At 39.0% G+C, this 23,694-nt stretch overlaps 1 protein-coding gene across 7 annotated transcripts in view; it reads right to left on the bottom strand.

Moving 5' to 3' along the window:
• Positions 1-3,362: 3,362 nt before the first annotated feature.
• The window catches only part of GRAMD4 (GRAM domain containing 4), a 78,766-nt gene continuing 58,434 nt past the window's right edge, over positions 3,363-23,694 (bottom strand). For 4 of the 7 annotated variants that reach the window (XM_027458742.3, XM_021275535.4, XM_021275521.4 and 1 more), the window contains exons 8-21: positions 21,864-21,955; positions 20,475-20,566; positions 19,081-19,129; positions 18,219-18,290; positions 16,716-16,759; positions 16,491-16,600; positions 15,090-15,244; positions 12,763-12,798; positions 11,928-11,945; positions 11,221-11,368; positions 10,663-10,756; positions 9,488-9,572; positions 7,866-7,934; positions 3,363-6,833 (exon numbers count right to left, since the gene is read on the bottom strand). In XM_027458742.3, the coding sequence (XP_027314543.1) occupies positions 6,732-6,833; positions 7,866-7,934; positions 9,488-9,572; positions 10,663-10,756; positions 11,221-11,368; positions 11,928-11,945; positions 12,763-12,798; positions 15,090-15,244; positions 16,491-16,600; positions 16,716-16,759; positions 18,219-18,290; positions 19,081-19,129; positions 20,475-20,566; positions 21,864-21,955 (1,166 nt within the window). In that variant the 3' untranslated portion in view covers positions 3,363-6,731. The remainder of the gene's footprint in view (positions 6,834-7,865; positions 7,935-9,487; positions 9,573-10,662; positions 10,757-11,220; positions 11,369-11,927; positions 11,946-12,762; positions 12,799-15,089; positions 15,245-16,490; positions 16,601-16,715; positions 16,760-18,218; positions 18,291-19,080; positions 19,130-20,474; positions 20,567-21,863; positions 21,956-23,694) is intronic. The other 3 variants (XM_072032919.1, XM_072032922.1, XM_027458724.3) reach the window with 2 other exon arrangements.

Here is a 23,694-nt window from a genome sequence, read left to right as displayed (position 1 = left end):
TACCATCATAAAACATATACCCCATAAGGAAACACTCAATGTATGGTGTTGTTAGTTCACACTCTGGAAGCCCACCCCCAGCTTTTCCCAAACACCTTAAAAGATTTGATCATTTTTCCCCAGCCCCAAACGCCTCTCAAGACTGATCCCATTTCTGTGAATTTATAGGCTTGTGTGATATTTTCAGGGATTGGGGGGTTTAGAAACTGCTCGTGTGACTCTCACTCCTTATTCATGTGTGACTGGTTAACATTTTTCAGTGGCTAATGACATTTCTGGTCAGAGATGACTTTTCAAAACGAATAAATAACACATAATATATCTGTTTGGTTTACAGACTTTATACCAGCAGCAGTTCCTCCTAAATACTTACCTAGCCTAAGGAAAACAGGGAGAGGATTTACAGAAGTTCTTCCTGACTTAGCTGAGAGATCAAAACCTGATGCCCTGTGCTCAAGAGAACAGCACGGAGGCAGCTGAGCAAATACCAGCTTAGGCTGGAACAATCCTTCCCAAATACCTTTCTGTGGCATGCACCTAGTACTATGTTTATTCCTCTACAGACACTGATTTTGCTCGGTGTAAGCCTGAACCAGTAAGAAAACGGTTTGTTGAGAAGAGATTGTCCAGTCTGAGGAGTGCACGCTTCAAGAGACATCCTCTTCCTTCAGCCATGCAAAGACCTGACATGTCAGCTTGAGAAATGGAAGGCGCAGAGTGACCCAAAGCAGTACAGAGCAGTTTGGTTCCTATTTACACAAAATGGAAGATGTAAAACGTGGAGGCAGCTTTAGTCAACGTGTGATGTACTCATCGGGACATAGCCAGTCAACGTCTGAACAATCAGGACCTAAACATAAGGAGGAAGAAAACTGGAACCATGCTGAGGACACACCAGAAAAAAACACTGGAAAGCTCTCAATTCAAAACCTGATTATGTAGAGAGAAAGCAAAACAAAAATTTGGGAAGTTTAGGAATAAAAAAAGAGAGTGACTCCTCTTGGACATAATTCACCTTGAATCTGCAGCTAGACTGTAAGGTGGAAACCAGCCACTAATTGCCATTAATTACTAAATGAAGTGGGGATGAAGACAAATTTCTGGTCCAAGCATGCAAATGGCTAGTGAGATCTTACCCATTCACGTGTGATCATCCAGAGATAAAACAGAGAGCAGAGGGTAAGGAAAAGGCATGCAGCAGGCTAAATGGGTCAAGAGGTTTTGGAGGAAGGTTTGTATCTGCACGAGAAGGAGCAAGATAGAAGCACAAAGGAATATACATGAAATTAGGGGAGGGTGAAACGTAAGGGAGAAGCTAGAGAATATGCAAAGTTGCTTGTTAACTGGAAGAAAAGCACAAGGAAGACTGAAGGAAATCCTTCCCCACATTTAGCCATTTTCCATTCCAAGTGGCAAAGATGGAGCTTCGGTACAGGACACAAAAATGGAGATTTCACCTAATTCACATCTGAAGTAGGTGTTACACTCACAAGGTACAGTGAGCAGCAGGTATTTGAACATGGAAACAGGTCTTTATCTTCCCATCATCTTCTGTTTCCCATACAATGCCGAATGATCAGACACAGTTCAGGTTAAATATAATATCAGACACATTCACAACCATGTCCTTGTGGCACTGCATCAAGCCCAATTAACTTTTAGAGTGGCAACAGCTCCGGGAAGATACTGATGCTTCAAGAGACTGTTTGTTCTTTTACAAACACCCCAACTTCTCTAACACAAGAAATACATCTTTTAGACCTTTTTGCTCATAATGCAGGAAAAATATTTGAAGCTGAGAAGAGCCGATAACTTGTAGGCAGAATGTTTAGCTTACTAAATTCCCCTGCTTAGCGAGGTTGAGAAAACAAGTGCAATTTTCAGGAAGACCACCCCCTTCCCCAAGTCCCACGTGGTCTACCTCCAAAATCAGACGTCCAGGCTCCAGAGACTCTTTCCACAAGGCATGCTTGAATCCAATCTGTGTGAGCACTGCTATACATGCAGATATCTTGTACAAATATTTAATAAAAAATGCATTAACAGAAGTATGAGGGGGAAGTTAAGTTTGGTGAGAACACACAAGCATTTAAAATACAAGCTTGAAAGCACCACTGTATCGCCAGATGCATAGCTGCCATCGTGAGAAAGCTAAATATAGAAAGAAATGAAGCAGCAAGCATTCATGACTGCGGGGTCTGCCATGGCCTGAGCTCTGTCAACGGAGCAAAACATACAGAGGAGCATTGTAGGGACAAACAAATACATCAGGATTAGATGACCAGGAAGCTTAGTCCTGGTATCATATTCCTAACCAAAGACAAAGGGCTGTGTACCCAGTGAAAGCCAGCTCCTGTTGCACACAGCGTGGAGCAAGAAGCCCTACCATTTATCCCAACAAGGTTACAGATTTCACAGAAGCACAGCCAAAGGCTCAGCAGCTCGGTATGTATTTGTAAGACAGATGGACCAGGCCACTACATGTTCTGCAAGACAAAGAGCAGCCCTATTCGGATGTCAGAAGCTTCTCTCCTGCATACCTTTGGGGCAGAGAAGGGTTTTGTTCTTACCTCCAGTGCCTACCTGTAGCACAGTCTTCATCTATTACTGTGTTTCGTGAAAGAGCTTTTACAGGTATCCATTTGTGCTCTTCCTAACACACTAAATGGCACAGAAGACAAAAACATTACTGTGCTCTGCAATACACCAACACGACTACTTCAGGTTAAAGCAGGGTCCTCGAGCTTCAAAAGCAGTGAAGCTTCAAAAGCAAAGCCCACCCAATTCCCCCCAGTGATGGGCTTGAGGTGGCTGTGAATAAGCCAAAAGCAGCTCACCTCATTCCAAGAAAACGGGCCTGGTTTTGCTGTGCGAGTCATTAAAGTTTGTAAAAAGTATTAGCACAAAGCATTTTTATGTTTATTTAAATAAAAATTATAATTTATACAAGACTTTTTAAACAAACAAGATTTTCTTAAAAAATGTACAGGGCAAATTATTTCATTATTTCAATTCTTCATACAGTATAAGTCTTTTGTCAAACAAAAGTTACACTGATAATGAGTTATTTACAACTTCAAAATATAGACTCGAACTTCAGACATAAAAATTTTAACATCCATTATATCTCAATGATTAGTAGTAGAAATTAAACATCTGCCAAAATGTACAGAATTCAATAAAAACTACCAGTGTTTTTAATACAAGTTTAAGTAGCCAAAAAAAAGTACATCCTTTCATCTCTTCAAGATTGGGTAAAATTGTGTTTTTCTTTGTCTGCAGGAACAATAGGAGGGTTTTGCTGCTGGCTTCCTGTGTGGTGTTGCTACTTATAAATAGCTTGTTTCTCTCAATCTTGCCTCACAAAAGCTACAGTGTACGGAAAGGCATGATTTCATATTTCAGCTTTATAATTTTTTTTTTTGCCTTTTGAATTTAAATGGTCATCAATAAATAATTAAAGCAGTCAGTTTTCATCTCCCTTTTTTTTTATTCCTGTAAAAGGGACTCAAACTAACCAATGCAATTCGACTGAAAAAAGCTAAACCCAATTACACCTGAATGATCCAGCAGTGAACCACACACACCAACAGAACTGCAAATATTAACAGCAAACAGAAAGACAAGAACATCACCTTCTGCTATTAGAAAGTAACACTTTACATTAAGTGATGCTACCCAGCCTGCTGATGAAGCACACAGCAGGCTACACTGCAAAGCTCGGTAGGACAAGTGGAATTTAAGGTTAACTGGAGTGTAATTGTACAAGTCAAGTACATATTTACTCACTGTCCATCCCCTCCAAGCCCGTGAGGATGTAGCAGAAGAGCGGGCAGAGGAGCACTCGTGAGTAAACACACCGAGGGGACTTTCTACCAGCTCTGATGTTTGGTAACACACGAGCAATTCCATAGCAGTAACCTGGACAACCTAATGGAAGTGAACCTTGTCAAATATGTACACAGATGTCTGACAGTTATATTACAATTCCTTTAAAAAAAAATCCAGTCTTTTTTCTATACGTTAGAATGAAAAGATGCTGCATTGCAGTTTGCACTAGGTTTACTGCTTTAAGAGGAGTCCGGTTTTAAATTCACACTGTTAAAGCGTGGATTAATTTCAAATTAGATTATTAAATTTCCTAACAAGTTTCTAGTTTCCTTGCTCAGACAAAAAAAGAGCATATTGTGCATGAGGCATTTCAGGCTGGGAAAAGGATAATTATTTCTTTTCTCCCTCTCTGAAGCCTAGGCGTGGTTAATTGTCCTGGCACCACAAGCGCAGGACCTACGGCTCCTTTGGGAACCAGGATCTAGGACAACCCTGTATGCTAGGGTCAAACAGCGAGGGGGGACGTGTGGGGGGAGTAGTAAGTGCCAGTCAACTGATTTCCTACTGAAACTGCTGCTATGATCAGAGTGAAGATATAAATTACACTTGAAAAAATGATACAAAAATAAGAAAAAGAGCATGCTCTCTGTAAAAAATATAGTTTTCTGTTTCCTCGGGAAAAAAACAATAGCTTGAAACACACTCAAGTGATTTTTCCTTAAGACAAAATGAATGAATCTGGTTAAGATTTATATAACATTAAGCGATTTTAATGCCTATTAGCCACACTTACTATTCAAGGAAGCTTCTAGAAAGGAAGGTCAAATGGTAATACACAGCAGTTACAAAAAAAGATTAATTGACTTCAAAGCAGGTTTGAAGAAAAACTTTAAGTTCAAGGAATTTAAACAAAAAACCTGCATATGTAAAGTGAAGAAGCCACAAACTGTCAAGCTACACCCACATTAGATGGTGGCAAAATGCATTTCTCAGCCAACTTCACTTGTATGTTAAGCTTTCAGGTCCTGATGTACACCATACCTAAGGAGGTATCGGAAATGCCCCCCTTTTTCTGGTCACGTAAAGGTGCTCTACTCAGTGAGCTCAAAAATTGCATCCTAGCCCTTCTGGTGGATTCTCCCCAGCTCGTGCTCACAGTTCCACTCAGGGAATGGAGTTTTACTGCAGTCAGTGTTTTCCTTTACAACACCCAACCAACTCACAGCGTTCAACAGTATTTCTTCACGTCAAGTTCACATCAAGTTCTTCTATCATACCTCGTCATGGCCAGACTGAAATAGGTTTGCGCAGTTTGACTGCCACCTTCTTCAGTCCTGCTGCAGTTGTTGAGAGACTTGAAGTAAAAATTGTGCTAAGAGTTAAAGACCCTTTGGTGCTTGGCTCCCCTGCCCATCATTCATTTTACCCCGTTCCCCACAAAGAAAGAAAAATCCCCGATTAAAAAAAAAAATACAAAACAAAACAAAACATAGAACAAAGTCCCATTTTTTAGGTAAGAATCTGCATCTGCAAAATTACTTTTTCGGGGGGACCTTCATATGATGTCTGGAGACATCCACACTAGCAACTCAAAGGACATAGCAAAGGAGAAGACAAACGGGAAGGCATAGAGTAACTCCTACTGTGCTTTAAGAAAAATGCAAATATAATTCTAAACCTCTCAGAAGGGTGCTATTGTATACAATATAAAAGCTTTCTGTATTAAAGATGAAGGTCAAATATGTGCTTTGCTGCTAGAAAGGCCTGAGAGAGTTTAGATAAGGAGCCCAGCCTTCCTGTTTTACCTGGCCATTGGGTTTAATTGTAACTAAAATTTAATTTTGCACGGGGAAACACAGCAACATTCCAGTGCCCCTCAAATTATGTTCTGAAAAGGAAATAGTGCTTTCAGTTGCTATATTATAGTGTTATTAGAAGGTAACTCAAGAGAAAAGCTAAATTAAAAGAGTCATATCTCAGTTTAGTTTAATTATTCCCGCCTCCCCCAACACAAAAAGCCTGCAAGTCTTTTATGCATTAACATACAAACACCTTGTACATACAACATGTACAATAGTTGAGCCCTTCTGTGACAAGTTATCTACAGAAATACAAATATACGATGCCTAACATTTTAGGAACAACATTTTGATGCCGTCTTTTATAAAAAGTATCTGCCTGCCTTCCTTCCTCTTACTTTGGTTCATTCGGAAAGGAAGATATAGTTACAAACTTTTTCCTCCAATTCACTGTACAAACAATTTAAACCTCTGTACGCAGGAAAATCTGAACCTAACCCAACCAGTAAAATATCCTTCTGCAATGCAAGAATTAGCAAGGAGGAGTTATTTTAAGTGCATTTACAAATACAGAAATACTACGATGATAATACTTCCTTGGTGTTGCTACCAGTTTTAATGTAGAACCCAATTAAAAACTCAGAGCTGAAGAAACAGACTTCAGGCTACTAGAGTTGTCATTCTCATGTCTTGGGGAAAAAAATAAATGAGATAATGGGACAAATGTATCCCTAGTGATATCAGTGGAGTTAAAGGGATCAACCTATTTCAGTCCATTATTTCGTCAGTTCTCCAAGTGTCTTCCCAGCTTTTAATGTCAGTAAATAAACATTAAAAGTGCTTAATGTGCAAGGCTAATAGTGATGATAGCACTTTCACCGTCTTGTTTCATTTTGTTTTTTGTGGTTTTTTGTTTGTTTTTTACAAAAACCTTAAAAACAAACATGAAGGCATATATAAAATACACTTGATTTATGTAACAGATAGAATATAAACCACCAGACAAGAAAAATTATTGCAAAATAGATGAGGATGTTCATTTTTTTTCACTACCAAGTTGTAAAATAAGAAAGTTTCCTTTAGGTCTTCTATGATAAGATACTAGCTCTCACTGTTGGATGATGCAGACGTTATTTTCACATACTGGTTGAAAATCGTCTCAAAAGCTTCGTCTCGGTGTACCATGGCACCAAACACCAACGGCTGGATGACAGGGAAAAGGAAAATATCAGAAAAAATATCATGTCAGTTTGGAAAAGAAAAGTCTTCTTTCAGGTATACTTTTGGCCAGATCATTAGCAGCAGGAGATGAACTATATTCAAAGTGCATTCATAAAGAAGTAAAAATCCTTTTCTCTATTAAATCCTTGGATGCACGCCAGAGTTTCTAATATTTTCACTTCACCAGTCTCTTCCTAAAACAACCATGGCATAAAGTTCATCTGCACAGAGTACTAGCAGTAGAGAATATTTTAACTCTGTCATCCGCTCAGTGCATGAAGTTTCCCTGATTGACCTCTGCCTTTGTTAAAGGTTGCTAAGACTCTTTATCAGTGCCTCTTAGCTTCAGCTCATAAAATATTTATTTAGGTAGATTAGCATTTTCAACCTCTTTATTAAGTACTTCTCAGTATTAAAAAAGTGAGCAGAAAGCCTGGTACAACCCTCATATGACTTAAAGCAAAGCTATTTATAAGTGGTTAGTTTAAAACGAGGTACAGTAACATGTTAAGAAAAGCTTCAGTTGTCCCAAAGGTATTTGAGGCTTAGAGGTGTTTAAATCTTTAGCACAATAAGGTCGAAACAGGAAAACTGAATCCTGAGGGTCAGGCCCTTCTACCCCCAAACCTGCCATGCAGCAGACACAAAGATACTGTCAAGCCATCAACTTTGAGCTTCAGACTGTTTGCACTGCAGACCACCCCCTATGCTCTCAAAGGAGGTAATGAAATAAAGGAGCAGAAAGGCAGAAGTGAATCTGTCTGAAATGTTGCAGTAAAATAGTCCAGATGCAGGAAAACAAGCTGAATGTTTAATTCATTCAAATTCTGAAACCAGACATGCTGATATGCACACAAATGAAATAAAGGAGACAAACACTAGCATGAGTGGGGAAAAAAATAAAAGAGCCTGGTGCTAGCTGGTGCAAGCCAAGAGAAAGAAGACAAAAAGAGCATGAAGTCAAACACAGCCATATAGATATAACCAGACATAAAGATATAGCCAGCTACTTACTTTTTGTGTAGATGGTGTTGATACAGCAATACCCATCCCTGATCCCGGGAGAACAGAGAGCACTTTATACTGAAAAGACCAAGCACAGACCAAAAGATAGCTCATATCTACTGAACAACTGCAAAAGGTGTTGAGAGGTCATGCAACCCATCAATGGCAGACCCTCCCAGCCACAACTAACAGACCTGCAGTAAAAACAAGAGCAGGCCAGGCACTCCCCTCTGCCCCTGGTGTCCACGGGCACAGCACTGCTTGTGCAGCCAACACTGCCCCTTCCCTTCCTGCCACATACATGTCTCTGTGTGTATATATACATAATATATATATTATACATATAGATATGCACATACATGTAAATATACATGCATAAACAGGCAAGAAAAAGTGTGGAAGTGTGTATTATCTAAAGGTTTCCCTGGAACTAATATTCATCTACTGTTTAAAGAAGCAGGAAAGAAACCAGAAAAGGCTTCTTTTCAAAACTCAATAGACCAACAGAGTATGTACAGCTGGGCTTTTTGAAGAAAACCTCTAAAGCTAAGATGAAATACAGTTGGCAGAACTAGAGAATATCCTAAATATGGAAGGAGCCTGAGCGTGGCATGTTTTTACCCATCCACAAACGAAGCAAGGCACAGTATGTTTTTATGCTTGGCTGCATGATCTCTGTCTCATCTTCATTAAGAAGCTACACAGATACAAAGGAACATTCGCAGCATGCTACTAAACAACAAGCCCTCGTTGCTTCGAGTATGATTAAATGCATCGCTATGAATTATTAATTCCAATGAGAATGTTCAATCTGAGCTCAAGTCGTCTCATTTATAGATGTGACATAAATGGAAGAAAGTCATTTGAAAATCTGGAGGTAGCTAAACAGCACACACCAGACCAAATTACTTCTCTGAACAACATAATATAAACGACTGCACTCATGGCCACGGGATGCAGTAGAAAGCGCTGGTGTTGGCCTTCAGGTGTTAGATAATTACAGAGAGGTTAACAAATATCTCCATATAGCATGATGCTAGGTGTGGACTAAAGCCTCTGGTAACAGCGGGCTGATAAAACTCAACCAGAGGCTCACACACCTTACTTGCCATGCTTCTGACCATCCACTTTTCCCCTCTTTTAGTGATGGGATGCCACCAAGACAAAGCTCTGATCCAATAATGTTACTCTAATGGTTGAAATAATCCCTCTTCCCTCTGAGGCACCTACATTTAAGATGGTGCATCTACCTACATCGACACACAAATTTAAGTTAACATTACACAATTACTGCTAACAAAAATCTTCTTAAAGCCTACACAATTCTGGTCAATACAGGAATTAAGAAACAGTACAACTTTAATTTTAAAATAAATCAAGAGTGTAAGAATTTAATACACTTTTATGCTCATAGTGAGTTTGTGTATGGTCAGTCTAACTGGCTAACCAAACAGTTCTGGAAAATATTCTTTGACCAAAGAATTATCTCTTAGTTATAAAAATCATCAATATTATCCTTTTTTTCTTTACAGTATCAAACAAACAATAAAAAACACCACAGAAAAACAAAACAAAACTAGTTGAGCAGAAACCCAGCTTTGTCCCCTACTTGAAACACAAAGCAGCCATACCTTCTGAATATCCGTTATATCCGTTAGCTTTATAACCTTATTTCTTTTAGATGAGCCAGATTTGGAGCTTTCAAAGCACAAGTAACTGAAAACAAGGAAAGAAAATGCTCATTTTGATACAGTATTCTAAAACGAAGCTCACAGTATCCTTCCTGTCACTTCTGAAGTTTGAAATCTCACAGGTTGAAATCAGCTTTACACAAAAAGAGGCAAACAACATGCAATTCAGTTACAGCTTCCAAGAACAAACATTTGTAAATTCTAGAAACTAATGTGTTTGTAAACTCAGAACATACAGTATGCATACACAAAAAAAAAATATTATTTTTAGATTACTGCATTGAATTTCTGAGCCCAACAAGTATTTTAAAGATACAAGAAAACAGTAGAGCCTTAAAGAGTTAAAATACTAGATCTCAGAAGGCTTATAAATATTTTACTTTCCTAGAAGATTAATGGAAAATACTGTGTTAGTTACATATCATTGTGATGCAGACAAAAGCTCAGATTTCTAAATGCTAGAGATTCTAAACGCCCTCTATCATTAGGTGACATTGCATACAGATTAGCTTTACTTCCATTCATTACACTCCAAAGGAATTTCAGTGCAAGAGGCAACCAGTAGTCATGATATTTATTTCAGCACAGGGGAGGGGGAAAAGAGAAAGTAAGAATTAAAACCAAACATAAATACTAGTTTTGAAACCAAGGCTTGAATTTCTATTTTTTTGCTGTTGTGGCACATTGATTCAAGGAAACCTGTAAGTTCAGTTGGCTTTAAAAAAAATGAACCAGAGTATTTGCTAAATAACCATTAATCACAACTCTCAAAATTCAGTTAGTGTTTAGTTTCTTTTTTTAATATACATACAGTAAGTATGATATCCATATCAAGGACTGCAGCTACTAACAACTAACTACACAGAGCTGTTCTCCATTCCCATGCAAGCCTTTCCAAGACAAAAACATGTTTGTTAAGCTTTGCCACACCCCAGATTTAGTTCTCCCTCTCCTACAGTGCTTTCTTGAGGTTTTAAAGCACCTCAAAAAGGCACTTGATACCCACTTATCAGCAGTGTTGTTTCAAAATATTGTCAAAGGACTGCTTTCAGATTCAATTTTTTAACGTCTGTTGCACTTCCCTCCTAAGAAATGTGTCAAATGTAATGACTCACTTTTCTGTGACATAAAGAATTCCATTCCTGATGTAGTCTGTAGGCATCTTCCTATCTCTATTAATCAAGCAGCAGCGCCAGCCATTTTCACACACTAAAAAAAATAAATAAATCTTACTTTAAGAAAGAGAAAAACAGATATTACCCCTAGCAATTACTTTATAAAGAAGCAGAAAACACTGAAAATGAAACCTTACATACCCAAAATCAGAAGTATTTACAAAGCAAAGCCTAAACAAGGTGTTTATAGACACTGTAATGTCTGTTTTATACTGGTAAAAATAATAAAAATAAAAAATAATAAATCAGAAAAAAACCACCACACATACACGATTTTTAGTTTAACATTTGCACTACCACAAAAGGCATGACAGGCTGTGGATTCTCACAGAGAATTGTAAGGATAAAGAATGAAGGAGATCACCTCCATTCATCTTAATTGAAAGTAGGCATTTGCTAATTACAGGCTTATATTTGTACATTGCACTGAATCCAACTTGAAATTATCCTCAGCTTTTTGGAACAGATTCCAGTAATGTAGCCTTCCCATTGCAGTACCTGCTAAAGGACGCTCATTTTCTGACAAGTTAAAAACTTCATGGAAATTGCCCCTCTTGGTGGTATGGAAACGACTCGTGTCTTCATCTTTGTTTATTCCGGTCGGGGCATTTGAGCCCACATAACTTCTGGATGCTGCTGTCTGAAGCTGCAAAAAAATAAAAATAAACATAATTTTAGACTGATCAGCGAAGCCTTTCTCTTAAAAACATGACTAACTATTCTACCTTGAAAAACAAGCAAACAAACAAACTGTAAGACAAGAATTTTCATTAACTTCACTGAAATTGACTTTGGACTACTGAATTCTACTACTTCTTTACCACAGGCTGTAACGTGCTATCTGAAGACAACCTTTCAAAGTGCTCTGCTTTGACAGGCACCCTTTGCGGGGACGAAAGCACATGGCACTGCACATTCCTGCCCTAAAAATACCCTTTACTGTAGAGAAATGGTAATCTGATTAGATACAGCTAAGTCACTGCACGCAACTCCAAATTACTACCCTAATGGAACTAGTAATAGCTAATATATTATCAGTACTTAGCTTGTCTTCGAGAGACAGGCCAAGCACAAGATATTTTTGCACAAAATAAGTTTATAAAGAAAAAAGAGCAAACAAAGAAAAAGGCACGCCAAACTGCATAAGCTCATTATGAATACAAATGCTGAAATTGAAAGGAAGTTTTCCACGCTACGATCCATACCTTTTCATGCCCTGACAGCTAGCAGGAAAAGAAACAAACAACACAAATGTGACAGTGACAAAAGAAAAAAGTGAAGTCTATTTAACAGTATAATACATAGAATAAAACATGAACTGAGTGAAGCTGCAAGATCTTGCTCACATACCAAAAGACTACATACAATGAATGCAATTAAAAATGAGAGTTAGCAGTGGTTAGAGCACACCAGTTCAATTTATTCAGGTTGTGTTAGAGTCATTGATCTTTGCTTTCCTTTGAAGTTCCACTGACTTTTGAGTGTAGACATGTGAAATAAAACTGAAATGGTTGTCAGCATCCTTGAGGAGAAAAAAAAAAAAAAAAAAGGAAAAAAGGAGCATGGAGTTCTTAAATACTGAAGTCCTTCAGTAAAATCTACTTTTAAACAGGGCTCCTGAACCACTGGGACTGCCCTAAAAAAAGGCCTTGTTTCTGGAAGGACCGAAGGCAGTTTCTTTCAGAAAGCTTGCCTCCATTTGCTTTTTTCACCTTGGTAGCACAGCACACAGTTTTCAAGGCTGGCTTTTGTCATGAAAGCAGTACCAGCCCCGTTCTTAGTCCTACTGCACACATGCAGTTAAACAACTGGCAAACTGACAACATGCAAGCTCGGGACTAAGCCCTTCTCCTGCGCAGCCCAATGCTGTTGGAGGGTAGCTAGCCTCAGCCACTTTTTGAGCGTAAGTTGGCAGCACTCAACACTTCACAGGATTTAGCTCTAACAAAAGAAATATAAAGCAAATGAGAAGTGTGCACTGCAATCGCTGAGTATAAAATCAGACTGACAAAACAGTTATGCACAACAGAGGGTATTTACCATCCAGCTTTTAGGGTAACCGTAATACAACGATGCCTCAAGGGAAAAGAATAAAGAAAGTTGAGATTGAAAGAAAATAGTTGACAATAACTGTACTATTGCTTCAGTTACTGCCCTTGTGCTCTGCCCTTAGCAGTGAGTAAGCCCCTGGCACCAAGGAAAGCTTCCCCAATTCTTTGTGTGGGAGTAAAGATCAGATGAATTTTTGGAAGGCTCTCTTGGACGAGTTATTTGGCTCCATACACACGTAACCAGGTGAAGCTCCACGTCCCAAGACACGCAGAAGGTCAGGACAAAAGAGATAGTGTGTTTTGCTCTGGAATAAAGATTATTCCTGCCCTCTGCTGCACGGCTTCCTACCTAACCATTAGAAAAGAGGCAAAAAATAAAAAGGTGGTTAAGCTTCAGTATCATACCCCATCCTGAGGCTGGAGATGTGAACAGCTCTGCCCTTACTTTGAGTCCTTCCTAAAACAGGCAAGTGTTTCCACTAAAACAAGTAGCTCATTTAGCTATATATAATATATATAACCACCCAGGCTAGAGACAAACCATGGTCCATTCCTAAAAGCAAAGCATCAAACCCAATATATCAATAAGCCTTAAATATAACTGGAAGTCATTGGATTTGTAATGGCAGAGGAGTCCTGCCTGCCAAAGACTGTCACTCACGACTCAGAAGCAGGCAAACAGGATTCCTTGCTGCTTCCACTTGACCTGTCCTCAGCTTTTGACATACAATATTTACCAATCAGACACTGGTGTCAGGATTTTTCTCAAAGGACACTTGGTCAGGGTGGTACAGGCAATGCATGGTGTCTAATTTTACAGTGTCGTGTATGCTATTTAAGGATAATAAGCCAAAGCAAATGCACATAAGCTGTGCATGCTTCCAGGCTTTGCCTTTTGTATGGGGGTCAAAAAGGAAAAAAGGAAAACCCATTTGGCTTTTACCTTTTATAAAATAATAATAGAAAAAAAGGAGAGATACAGAGACCAAGATAATGCTTTCAAAGACATTTTGAAGCAGGTAATGCAGTCCTGCATGTCCTTTCCAGGGAGAAAAGCCAACCCTGTCAAGTCAGTCTCAAAACCCTGGTCTGCTTGTCAAAACTTAAGTTGTTAAGGAAGGTCTAGGAAGGACAATTACTGTCGTCTATGGATGACAGATTCAACTTCAGCAGTTCAGAGCCTTTCCATCCCTAAAACAAATTACACAATCATCACAGCGAGTGATAACCTGCAATGATAACAGAATGGTAAGAAAGTTTTAAGTCAACCTTCTACAAGCAACTGAAATAGTCTGACTGTGGCTGACAGAACCTACAGCTCTGTCTAACCACTCACTCATCTCTCTCACCCCTTAGAAAATACAAACAAAAGAGTCACTTTCAGTCAGAGATTTTCCTTCTCTTCTACTTCCTTCTGAAATACTCAAGTCACACTGCTGTTACCATTTTGCCACCTACTGTTAAATTTCCCCCAGACATGAAATTTTGTCTTCTTCTTGACAGGTTAACCAAGGGTTCATGCGTTTATCCATTTTGCTCCCCAGATGTGTTCTCAGGCTGAATTATTGCTAAGTGCTTCACATTATAGTAAGGGAGTTTATGAAAGAACTCAGAAACCCCATGAATGCAATTGCATATTGTAATAAGAGGCATTAAGCAAACACTAAAATGGGATTAAAATAAATTCTATGAGACTTTAACAAAAGAAAAAATTACTGTTATGAGTACCAACATGGTGAAAAGTTATTTGTCACCACTACACTTACTTGTCATCTAATACGAATAACCTTAAGACATAATACCTAAATATGTGAACTGCTTTACTAATTCTATCAATACTTATCCCATCAGTAAGCTACATACACTCAATCTTTTTTTTTTAAAAACAAACAAACTGTTCTTCAATCCACACAAGCAGCTGAATCTCCACTAAAAAGAATATCTGGGAATAGAGAAAAGCTACACAAAACTAAATTTTGACAACAAAAATCACACAATGTATGTTACAGAAATTGATATGAGTATGGACAGCATCATTTTTGTGCATTTAGCTTCCTATGATTTGCATTATTTGTGTGTATGTGTATAAATATATACACATTTTCATAATAAATTAATTTCTTACAAGAAACAAATTCTAGATGCAAACTCTGTGAATCTTGAAAGTAATTATAAAAATAGAACTAACACTGACCATTGCGGTTTAATTAACCTTCCCTTTAATGTGCTCTAGTCACTGGGGAAAGGGGGAAGGGAGATAGGGATCTGATTTTCAGATGTTGGGAACAAAGAGACAAGATGACTTATTATCCTTACCCGTCTCGACACTGTAGCATTAGATCGTTCTTTGAGCTGTGGATCTGTTGGGAGGCTTGTCCAGATGATATAAGGAGTATCATACTTGGCTCTTAGTCTGGGGCATCGTTTGAAGATGAAATCAATAAGGAAAAACTTGATTCCGGCATAGAGGCCTGAAAAAAAGGTCACTGTAGTATGCATGTTGTAAGGGCATTAAGAACATCCCAGTTTTGACCACATTTTAAAGAGTTCATGAAGGAAACCAACTTCTTTAGTTATCTTCATTTATGGTGCTAAACCACTCTCTTGGTTCTATTTCGAGTCCTCTTACAAAGGCAGGAAACTACTCCTTTTCATCCCCTCCCCAGATCCCTCTCTCCCCCAGATTTTAAACACGTAGCTTCTTACTACACAGAAGAGCACTGAAATGATCCAAGCATACATTGCTTATTAACAGAAACATCCTGAAAACATAATATACTTCCAAAACAGGAAACATGCCAGAGCATTATACGCTGCAGTTCCTTGCAAGAATTTAAATGGCAACAGAGGGCTCTCACGTACTGCATTAAACTGTATCTTCCAGTCCAGTAGGCCTTATCTTACGGAAGATATTTCCTTGCATTCTGCCAGACTAAAAAGGGTTTGAAATGCTCTTAAAACTTCAGTGAATGCAATTCAGATCTCCTAAGAGTCACAGTAACAAAATAATTCCTCACACTCATAATTCAATAGCTATATCAAGCAAATCTATGTATATGTTTAAATTTGAAGCTTGAAGTTCAGTGCCACCAAAGCTAATACTCATTTGACCATCTCATAACTTCAGTGAGTAAAGAAAAATAAAAAATAGTAACTATTGGTTCACAGAACATGGCCTTATATCTTATAGATGTAAGTATTGTGCTGTAGAGGGAGCTGTCTTTTCCTAATTCCCAGCAGAAAGTGGAAGTATCTGAAACTTTACCCACAGCAGTCTGCTTTTTCCAGCCTATCCTCCAAGTTCTACAAGTAGTCCTATCAACATCTTCACTTTTTTTCCAGCCCTACTATCCTTGTGCCTTCTGTGTGGTCCCATGTATTTCATTTACAAGGAAGAGAGAGCAAAAATAACCCCAAATATAGGACTTCCTGGAAGCCTTATAGCTGGCAATCTGAAGACCTCTGCTAAAAGCTCATCATAAACTTTCCCACTTCAAGGAGCAAATGCATTACTTTTTCTATTATGTATTCAGAGATGGTTTTCAAAATGAACACAACAAATGATGCCAAGCACAATGAAGATACTTTAAAACACTGCATTATTTATTAATGCAGGGTTTTCTTTCTTATACTCGAAAATTCTCCCCCTGAAGATCATGCTCTATTTTAAAAGCATTAAGTCTAGACTTTAATAGGTCAATTATTTATTGTGTTTACCCATTGCAAGACCAATAATCCTGTAGGGCAAAAAGCAGGATGCAATAAAAGCCGCCCATAGAGCAATGTAGAGCTTCTGTGTTATTTCTGGTTGGACCCACATGAACAAGCTGAAAATACACAAACAAACAAAGAAAAAAAAATCAAAACCATATTCCCATGCTTTCCAGACATAGGTCAAGTCTTGTTTTAAGAGGGTAAAAAGACTCACGTCAGATAACTTACTTTTTAATTTTTTCCAGTATATCTGCCATCTTTCCAAAAAGGTTCTGCATAAAAAGCAAGAGAATTAAATCCAAGTCCCGCGTTATTTTGGTGGGGTTTTGTCCACGTAATAGAAATCAACAGAGTTATCTTACAGAACAAGCAATCCCTGGAAGTGATTTTTGCAATAACTTTTAGCTATTTATATACTTTGTAGATGAGTAAATACAACACAGAACAGCAATATTCAATGACTTCCATCTCATTTAACACCTTGTTCTGTTACTCATGATTATTAGAAGTGAAGGGAAGAAGTTATTCAGCCTCAGTGGTATGATTGCAAGGTGTTTACATCACTAACATTTTTAAATTAAGTTGTCAGAATTTGAAAGTTAAGAGCTTCTGTCATTTGGTAACAAAATGGGAAGTTTGTTGAAACACTCTGAGCACTGACATTTCAGGAAGCAGTTACTGAGTTCATGAAATGTTGGTCTGTTTGTTTTTTTTTGAAACCTACCACAGTGAGGTTTTTATAATACACTCTTGACGTTATTAGATTCCATGTAATTCCTGTATTGCAGACAACAGCTCTGTATTAACAGCGTTACTCAGCAACCTTCCCTAACTGATCCTTGCTGTCACAGCACCTGTAAATTTCATCTTCCCAATAAACTTCCGAAGGTAGTCATATAAACACAGGAGAAGCACAGTTGCTTATTGCCCAGACAAAAAGAACCCATAAATTGGTTCCGCTGCTACCAATGGGACAATCATTGAAGCAGGAGACCATGCTGCTGGCTCACCACACTCCTACCTGAGGTTAGCAATGGCTCACTGCCACAGTAAGCTCCTTCCCTGCTCTCAGTCACTTGCCCTCCACTTGTCCAAGAGCTTGGTTTCATTTTCTGTCAGATAAATTTTACGCTAACCCCCTGAACAAGGGGTCAGGCACGCACCACAGCCAGTAGAAGGTTGGAGACAAGACTACACGGTTGGCAACAGAAAAGTAAGCTACTTTGAGCAGTAGCACATTGTTAGACATGGCACAAGGCTCATGGCAAGGCACAAGGTTCAACTAGATGGTCGAGTCACGGGGCTACCAGCGTAGCTCACCAAAATGATTTCACTGGGAGAAAACCTTCCCTCACTCTTTGCCATGCAAATAGTAGATTTCAGGGTTAGGCAGGTGGTGGTGTCTGAAAAACAGACTTTTCCAGAGATGCAGTCCAAACTGTTGAACTAAACTAGCAGCAGCCTTCAGATTAAATCTTGAAGGAATATGGTTTCTTAAATCAGTTTTGTCACTAGCAGATTTGCAATAGGAATCCATGCTTCAGCATACTGGTAAGATTTACCACCTTGTTGATGTCCTATTGCTTGTAAGTGAAGATCCCCATGCAAGAAAAGTGTTGTTTAAGTGTTTGTTTTCACACAGTGTGTAACAAAGTGCATTGACCACTTCAGAATGAACGAGCCTCCATGTTTTAGGGAAGCGGCAGGAGAGGTATGAGAGTAGCACAATACCTGAGCCTTCTGAGCCACATCTAGGACAAGCTGAAACTTTTCAGACACCGTCAGGTCCTCTTTTGGGGGTTCCTTGGGCAAGAAAGAGAGACGATCGATTAATTTCCAACTCAGAAGAAGCTGGTATTTTACAAAACTCCTCATGAGAACGTGACCCCTCCACATTCTTGGCAACAATAGTCTCATTTTAAACAATCTTTAAATCTACCAAGTTTCTCCCATTGTTTTAAACCTACTGATTATGTCATACTGATGGTTATCTTTAGCTATGAATGCTTTTCCTCTGTGACATATGCAAATACAGTAATATGACACTGTCAAAGACACAGTAAGCCTTTGATGCAATGCAGTTACAATGGCTTTCAGTCTACACCACAGACCTTAACTGACTTATTTCTGATCTAGCACAGAAATGTTATTTCTGTAGAGGTTTTACCTTTTAAAGGTAACAACATTATCCTGGAAGCAAGGCAAGATGGCAATTCAGGTTGGAAGGGACCATAGTAGGTCATCTAGTCCAACTCCCTGCTTATAGCAGGGTACGTAAATAATACCTTCAAAATGTTACAAAGGAGACTGCAAGGCTTCTTGAAGATCTCACAGGATCTAACATGTCCCAAGCTTTTACATTAACATTTATTCCAGAAATGCGATTCAAGTGCAGGTATGTTACGGTGAAGCACTCAAACGTAAGAGTGCTGTTAGTAAAGGTTTCCAAATTGCAAGAGAAAGAGAAGCTGTAGTGTCTTTATTTATACCTTATTACTCTTTCTTGTCTCAACTAGCCACACAAACACACAGGAAGGTTTTGAAGGTGCAGCTTTTAACCTAGGCGTACAGAACACACTGATCAAAGACTTACCACAGGTTCAGAAACTTCAGGCACAATGCTCCACTGTATTCTCCAACCCCTAGAAGTTACGGAAATAGTTAAAGATAGCAAGTATTTCTTCTCCACCTGCCAACATGGATTGTTTGCAAGAGGTTAAAAAGCAGTTTTCTGCAATAAACTCTTATGGTTTAAAAAAAATCCAAACATCAAACGAACCACCACATAACAAAATCACAAGCACTCAACCACAAACAGCTTTAAATGTATATAAATTATTTTTAAATGGTATTAGGTAGAATCAGGTACACCAGTTTTACAACAGAAGTGAACTGCATGCACAGAGGATTTTTTTTTTTATGCGAACAAAATTGTATCAACTCATTCAGGAGTTTATTTGCTCCTGTTAATTTTCAAAGCATGGAGTGTCAGATAGTAAGTGCCAATTAGGAAATCAGAAAATGAGTTAACAATATGCACACTAAAAGGTCCTCACCCCAATTTTAAGGGGGAAATACCATAAGCCTGTAATAGCATTTTAAAAGAGCCTCTCAGCAAAAAAAATATATATATATGTATACACATTTAAGAAATCAAAAATTTTAATAGAGACTGAATTTACATATTGAAGATTCTTTGGATAAAGTGTGTCATCAGCTCCTGAAAATGACATAACTGCCTAGGCGAAAATTCTCTCTAGGAGTAATCAGCAAGTTTCAATATGTGACATTCTCCAACTACTCCTGTTGTCCAGAGAGGTTGTGGATGCCCCATCCCTGGAGGTGGTTTAAGACCAGGTTAGATGAGGCCCTGAGCAACCTGGTCTAGTGGGTGGCTTCCCTGCCCATGACAGGGGGATTGGAACTAGAAGATCCTTGAGGTCCTTTCCAACCCAAGCCATTCTATGGGTCTATGATACTCTGAATACTGGAGAGTAGTTTTATTTTAGAAATTTTAAGTGTTGAGGGATTTGTCTGATAGCACATAGCATCATTTATGATGACCCAAGTCAAATTATGAGAAACTTCTTCTCAGAAAGAGCAGTCAGGCACTGGGACGGGTTGCCCAGGGAGGTGGTGGAGTCACCGTCCCTGGGGGTGTTCAAGGAGAGGTTGGACGTGGTGCTTGGGGACATGGGTTAGTGGTGGCATTGGTGGCAGGGGGTGGTTGGACCAGGTGATCTCGGAGGGCTTTTCCAACCTTAATGCTTCTATGATTTTATGATTCTAAGTCATAGAAAATAAAGATAATTCCTTAGTGTAGTCAAAAATTATAGAACTGAGTTATGAAATCAGTTTGAATTTTACCTTGTTAAGCTGAATTCACAACATTAGGAAAGATAATAGGTTATGAGTCAATGATAATAATAATAAAACAGATTTTAAGCAAAGCATTACAGGAGAATGATCTAGTATATAAGTAAATACCTGGCTATGAGGTAATTTAGGGACAACCTCAAAATTGCTAAAAATAAGAACATAGGAATGGCCCAGCCATGCCATACAGCATTCATGTAAATCTGCAGAGTAAGAAAAAGAAAGAAAAAGAGAGATGTGGATTACAAACTTGGGTACAGTGAGTCATAGACTGTTTCCCACTGTACAACTGTGTACAGAATCATGCAACTCAGATCATGAACATTAATGGATTTTAGCCACCCCATGACTGACAACAGTGAATTTCATGAATGTTAAGTTAAAACTGTAAGATTGAACCAAATCTCCAGAGATAACACTTAAGTAGTTCTCAGCCGCTTGAGAGACTGAGTATTTCCAAGGCTGCAGTCATGTGATGGTGTAGAAAAAAAGAGTGAACCCTCAAGTCTGTGAATCTGCCACATGAACACAATAGGGTCGAACCTCATCTAAGGCAGTGAAGTAACAGCACGGTTGAAGAGCAGGAGTTATGACAATTATACCCTTACAGGGCAACAGGACAAACTCACTGCATTACTTCAGGTCAATTAAATCCCAAATTCTTTACCAACCTAACAATGGTGGGACAGGCTCCTTCTCACTATTCTTTCAACTGTGCGGTGCAAAGTAGCATCCAATAAGGCTCTGTAACTTACAGGGGTGGATCACTTTGGTGAAAATGTCACGCTCCTTTTCATTAAGAGGCTCATCCCAACACGTTAGCTACAACTACTGCTAATAGTCTTCTTTGACATCTAAGAATTGTGTCTATATTGTGACCAAAAGAATTTAGATCATTTAATTCACAAGTAGAAGAAAAAAAATAACAAGTTGAAACTCCACTAAATAGTTATATCACAGCAGTATGCAAACTTCCTTACATAGCCCTGTGGGAATACTTAAATTTAGTTCTTGGGAATACTTAAATTTAGCTCACAGACCTCCTGTTGGCACATTAAGCGATACTCAAATCAAGACACTTTGTCTCTCATCACTAACTATGATCCTAATCAATGGAAAAGAGCACTGCTGGTAAATATCCTTCCTATCAAATACAGCCTCTATCAGCATTTCAGCTCTAGAAAAGGAGAGATTTTGCAGATGCAGAAGAAACCATCAATTTATAGGACAGGGAGACAGGAAGCAAGGAACATGAGAACAATGACCTGATTGTTCTAAGTTACTTTAACAGTTACAAAACAAAGCAGAATACACAACTGAAATGGCTTTGAAATATAATTAAAGTGTCAACTACATCATATTTTGTGTTAAACGTAATTCCACTGTTTGATTTGACCTAACTGTAGCACACCCCTACTCAGATATGGTAGTTTCACTGAATTTCAGTAAACAATACATTTTAAAAGTTCTTACTACTCCCAGAGGAATAGAATAACTTACAATAAAGGCAATAGCAGAAGTGTAGATAGAATACCAGTCTGATAAGGCAGAAAGATTCTTCACAAAATTAGTAACGGGTTTGGCACCTCTCTCTAAATAGAATGGAGAAAAAAGCACAATTGTTAGAATTGGCTGACAGTGGTGTTAAATTACTTATAAATGGCAAATGAAACAGAAAATATGAATATTTTAGACGTAAATATAAAAAGGCTTATCCAAATTAAGGAAAATGAAAACTTAAGAGACCCACCAATGTAACTGAACCATTAGTTAAGTAATACATTTCCAAAAATTTAACTGTCTTAATCAAGACAAAGGTTATGTCTAAATACAGACCAAATAAATAAATAAGAAAAATCAAGCATACCACTATCTTTACAAAAGTTAACTTGCATGCCAACAGCAGTCTGTTCTGAACTCTGTTCATACTGCCCACAAAAAGTTCAGCACAGGTCAGCCTGTCCTACTGTAAAGCAAGGTAAATTAGCCTGATGGGACTCCCAGCCACCAAGAAGCCATTCATTGCTACCCCCCAAAAGCCAGCTCCAAACCAGGCTAGACATCTCTTGGCTACACTTCTGCTGAAGATAAACTCTTACCACTTTGCTGCTTACTAGGCCAGGAGACAGAGCTTGCTGCCTGAGGGCGTTTGTCTCTCACCTCTGCAGACCTTTGCTCTTGCTGGGTGACAGATCTGTGCAGGGAGAGGCACTGCTCCCACAAGCTGATGCACACCGCCAGCCAGCCACAGCAAGAGCTCCCTAAAAAAAGACTTGTCCTTTACACTTTCTATTCCTACATCCTCTTTTACTACTTAGCTAGGAACACAGGAAAATAGGAAGGGGCTTTTGCAAGATGACCTTTGCTTACTCTACTAGCAAACGCTGACTTTTGCCTTTCCTGCTGAGAAGAGCGAAGACTCCCCTTGCAGGGGGGGGGGCTAGGAGTACCCAGCCTTGTTTGCAGTACAGCTCACAACTTTGAAAGGCTTTCCTCAGGAGAGCCTGCCACTTGCTGTCCTGGTTTGTGTGCCTTGAAATGCAGCTAGCCTTGATGTATTCCCGATGGGAAGCGATTAAACAGCGAGACTTCCTTGAGCATCAGTGACACAAACAAAGCAGCGGATGAAGCAAGTGGAAGGGGCAGGCTCAAGGCACCAGAGGAGGCCACTGACTCGAGCCCTGCTCCCAGCAGTTCTTCCCATCTGCTCTGGCCTACCAACACCAAACCTGCAGGGAAGGTCAGCGCTTGGAGCCACTGGTGACAGAAAGGCCTTGAGAGGCCCGGGTGGCAGTCAGGCACCTGCGGACAGCAGGGATGTAGATTTTGTGGCTCACCTGCTGGTAGTTAAGAACCACTCAAAGCTTAAACTCAGTGTTTGTTTTTTAAAGCTATCCCTAATGGCAATGTGCATCCACCACAGAGAACAAGTCACTAATATTCTCCCAAAGGAAATTATTCTAATACTGGTGCTCATTCTGAAGAGAACAAAACTGAAATTACAGAGATTAAAGACCTGTATTTGCCTCCTCCCTACAATACTTTAAAACCTCAGGACATAAATTAGCCTTTTTTTTTCAAGCTAGCAATTCTCTGCTGTATGGAAGGTTAAAGAACTTTGTTTAACCTGCCGTCACCCATCCTCCACTTTCCAAAATAAGTTATCAGCTCTCCATGAGAAAGAAATGCAAGCCACGCTCAGGGTCTGCATGGTCCAACCCCTCCCCTTTTGAAAGCATGAGCTAAAAGCTTAGCAAGCAAACTACAAGCAGCTCAGGCGTAGCTTATGGGCAATGACTTTTGCCACTGGAGAAATAGCCTGTTCTCACTC

The sequence above is a fragment of the Anas platyrhynchos genome, chromosome 1 (genome assembly GCF_047663525.1).
Source record: "Anas platyrhynchos isolate ZD024472 breed Pekin duck chromosome 1, IASCAAS_PekinDuck_T2T, whole genome shotgun sequence".
Lineage (NCBI taxonomy): Eukaryota > Metazoa > Chordata > Aves > Anseriformes > Anatidae > Anas > Anas platyrhynchos.
The sequence above is the reverse complement of the archived record's forward strand: the minus strand, read 5'-3'. Positions and strand labels throughout refer to the sequence as shown.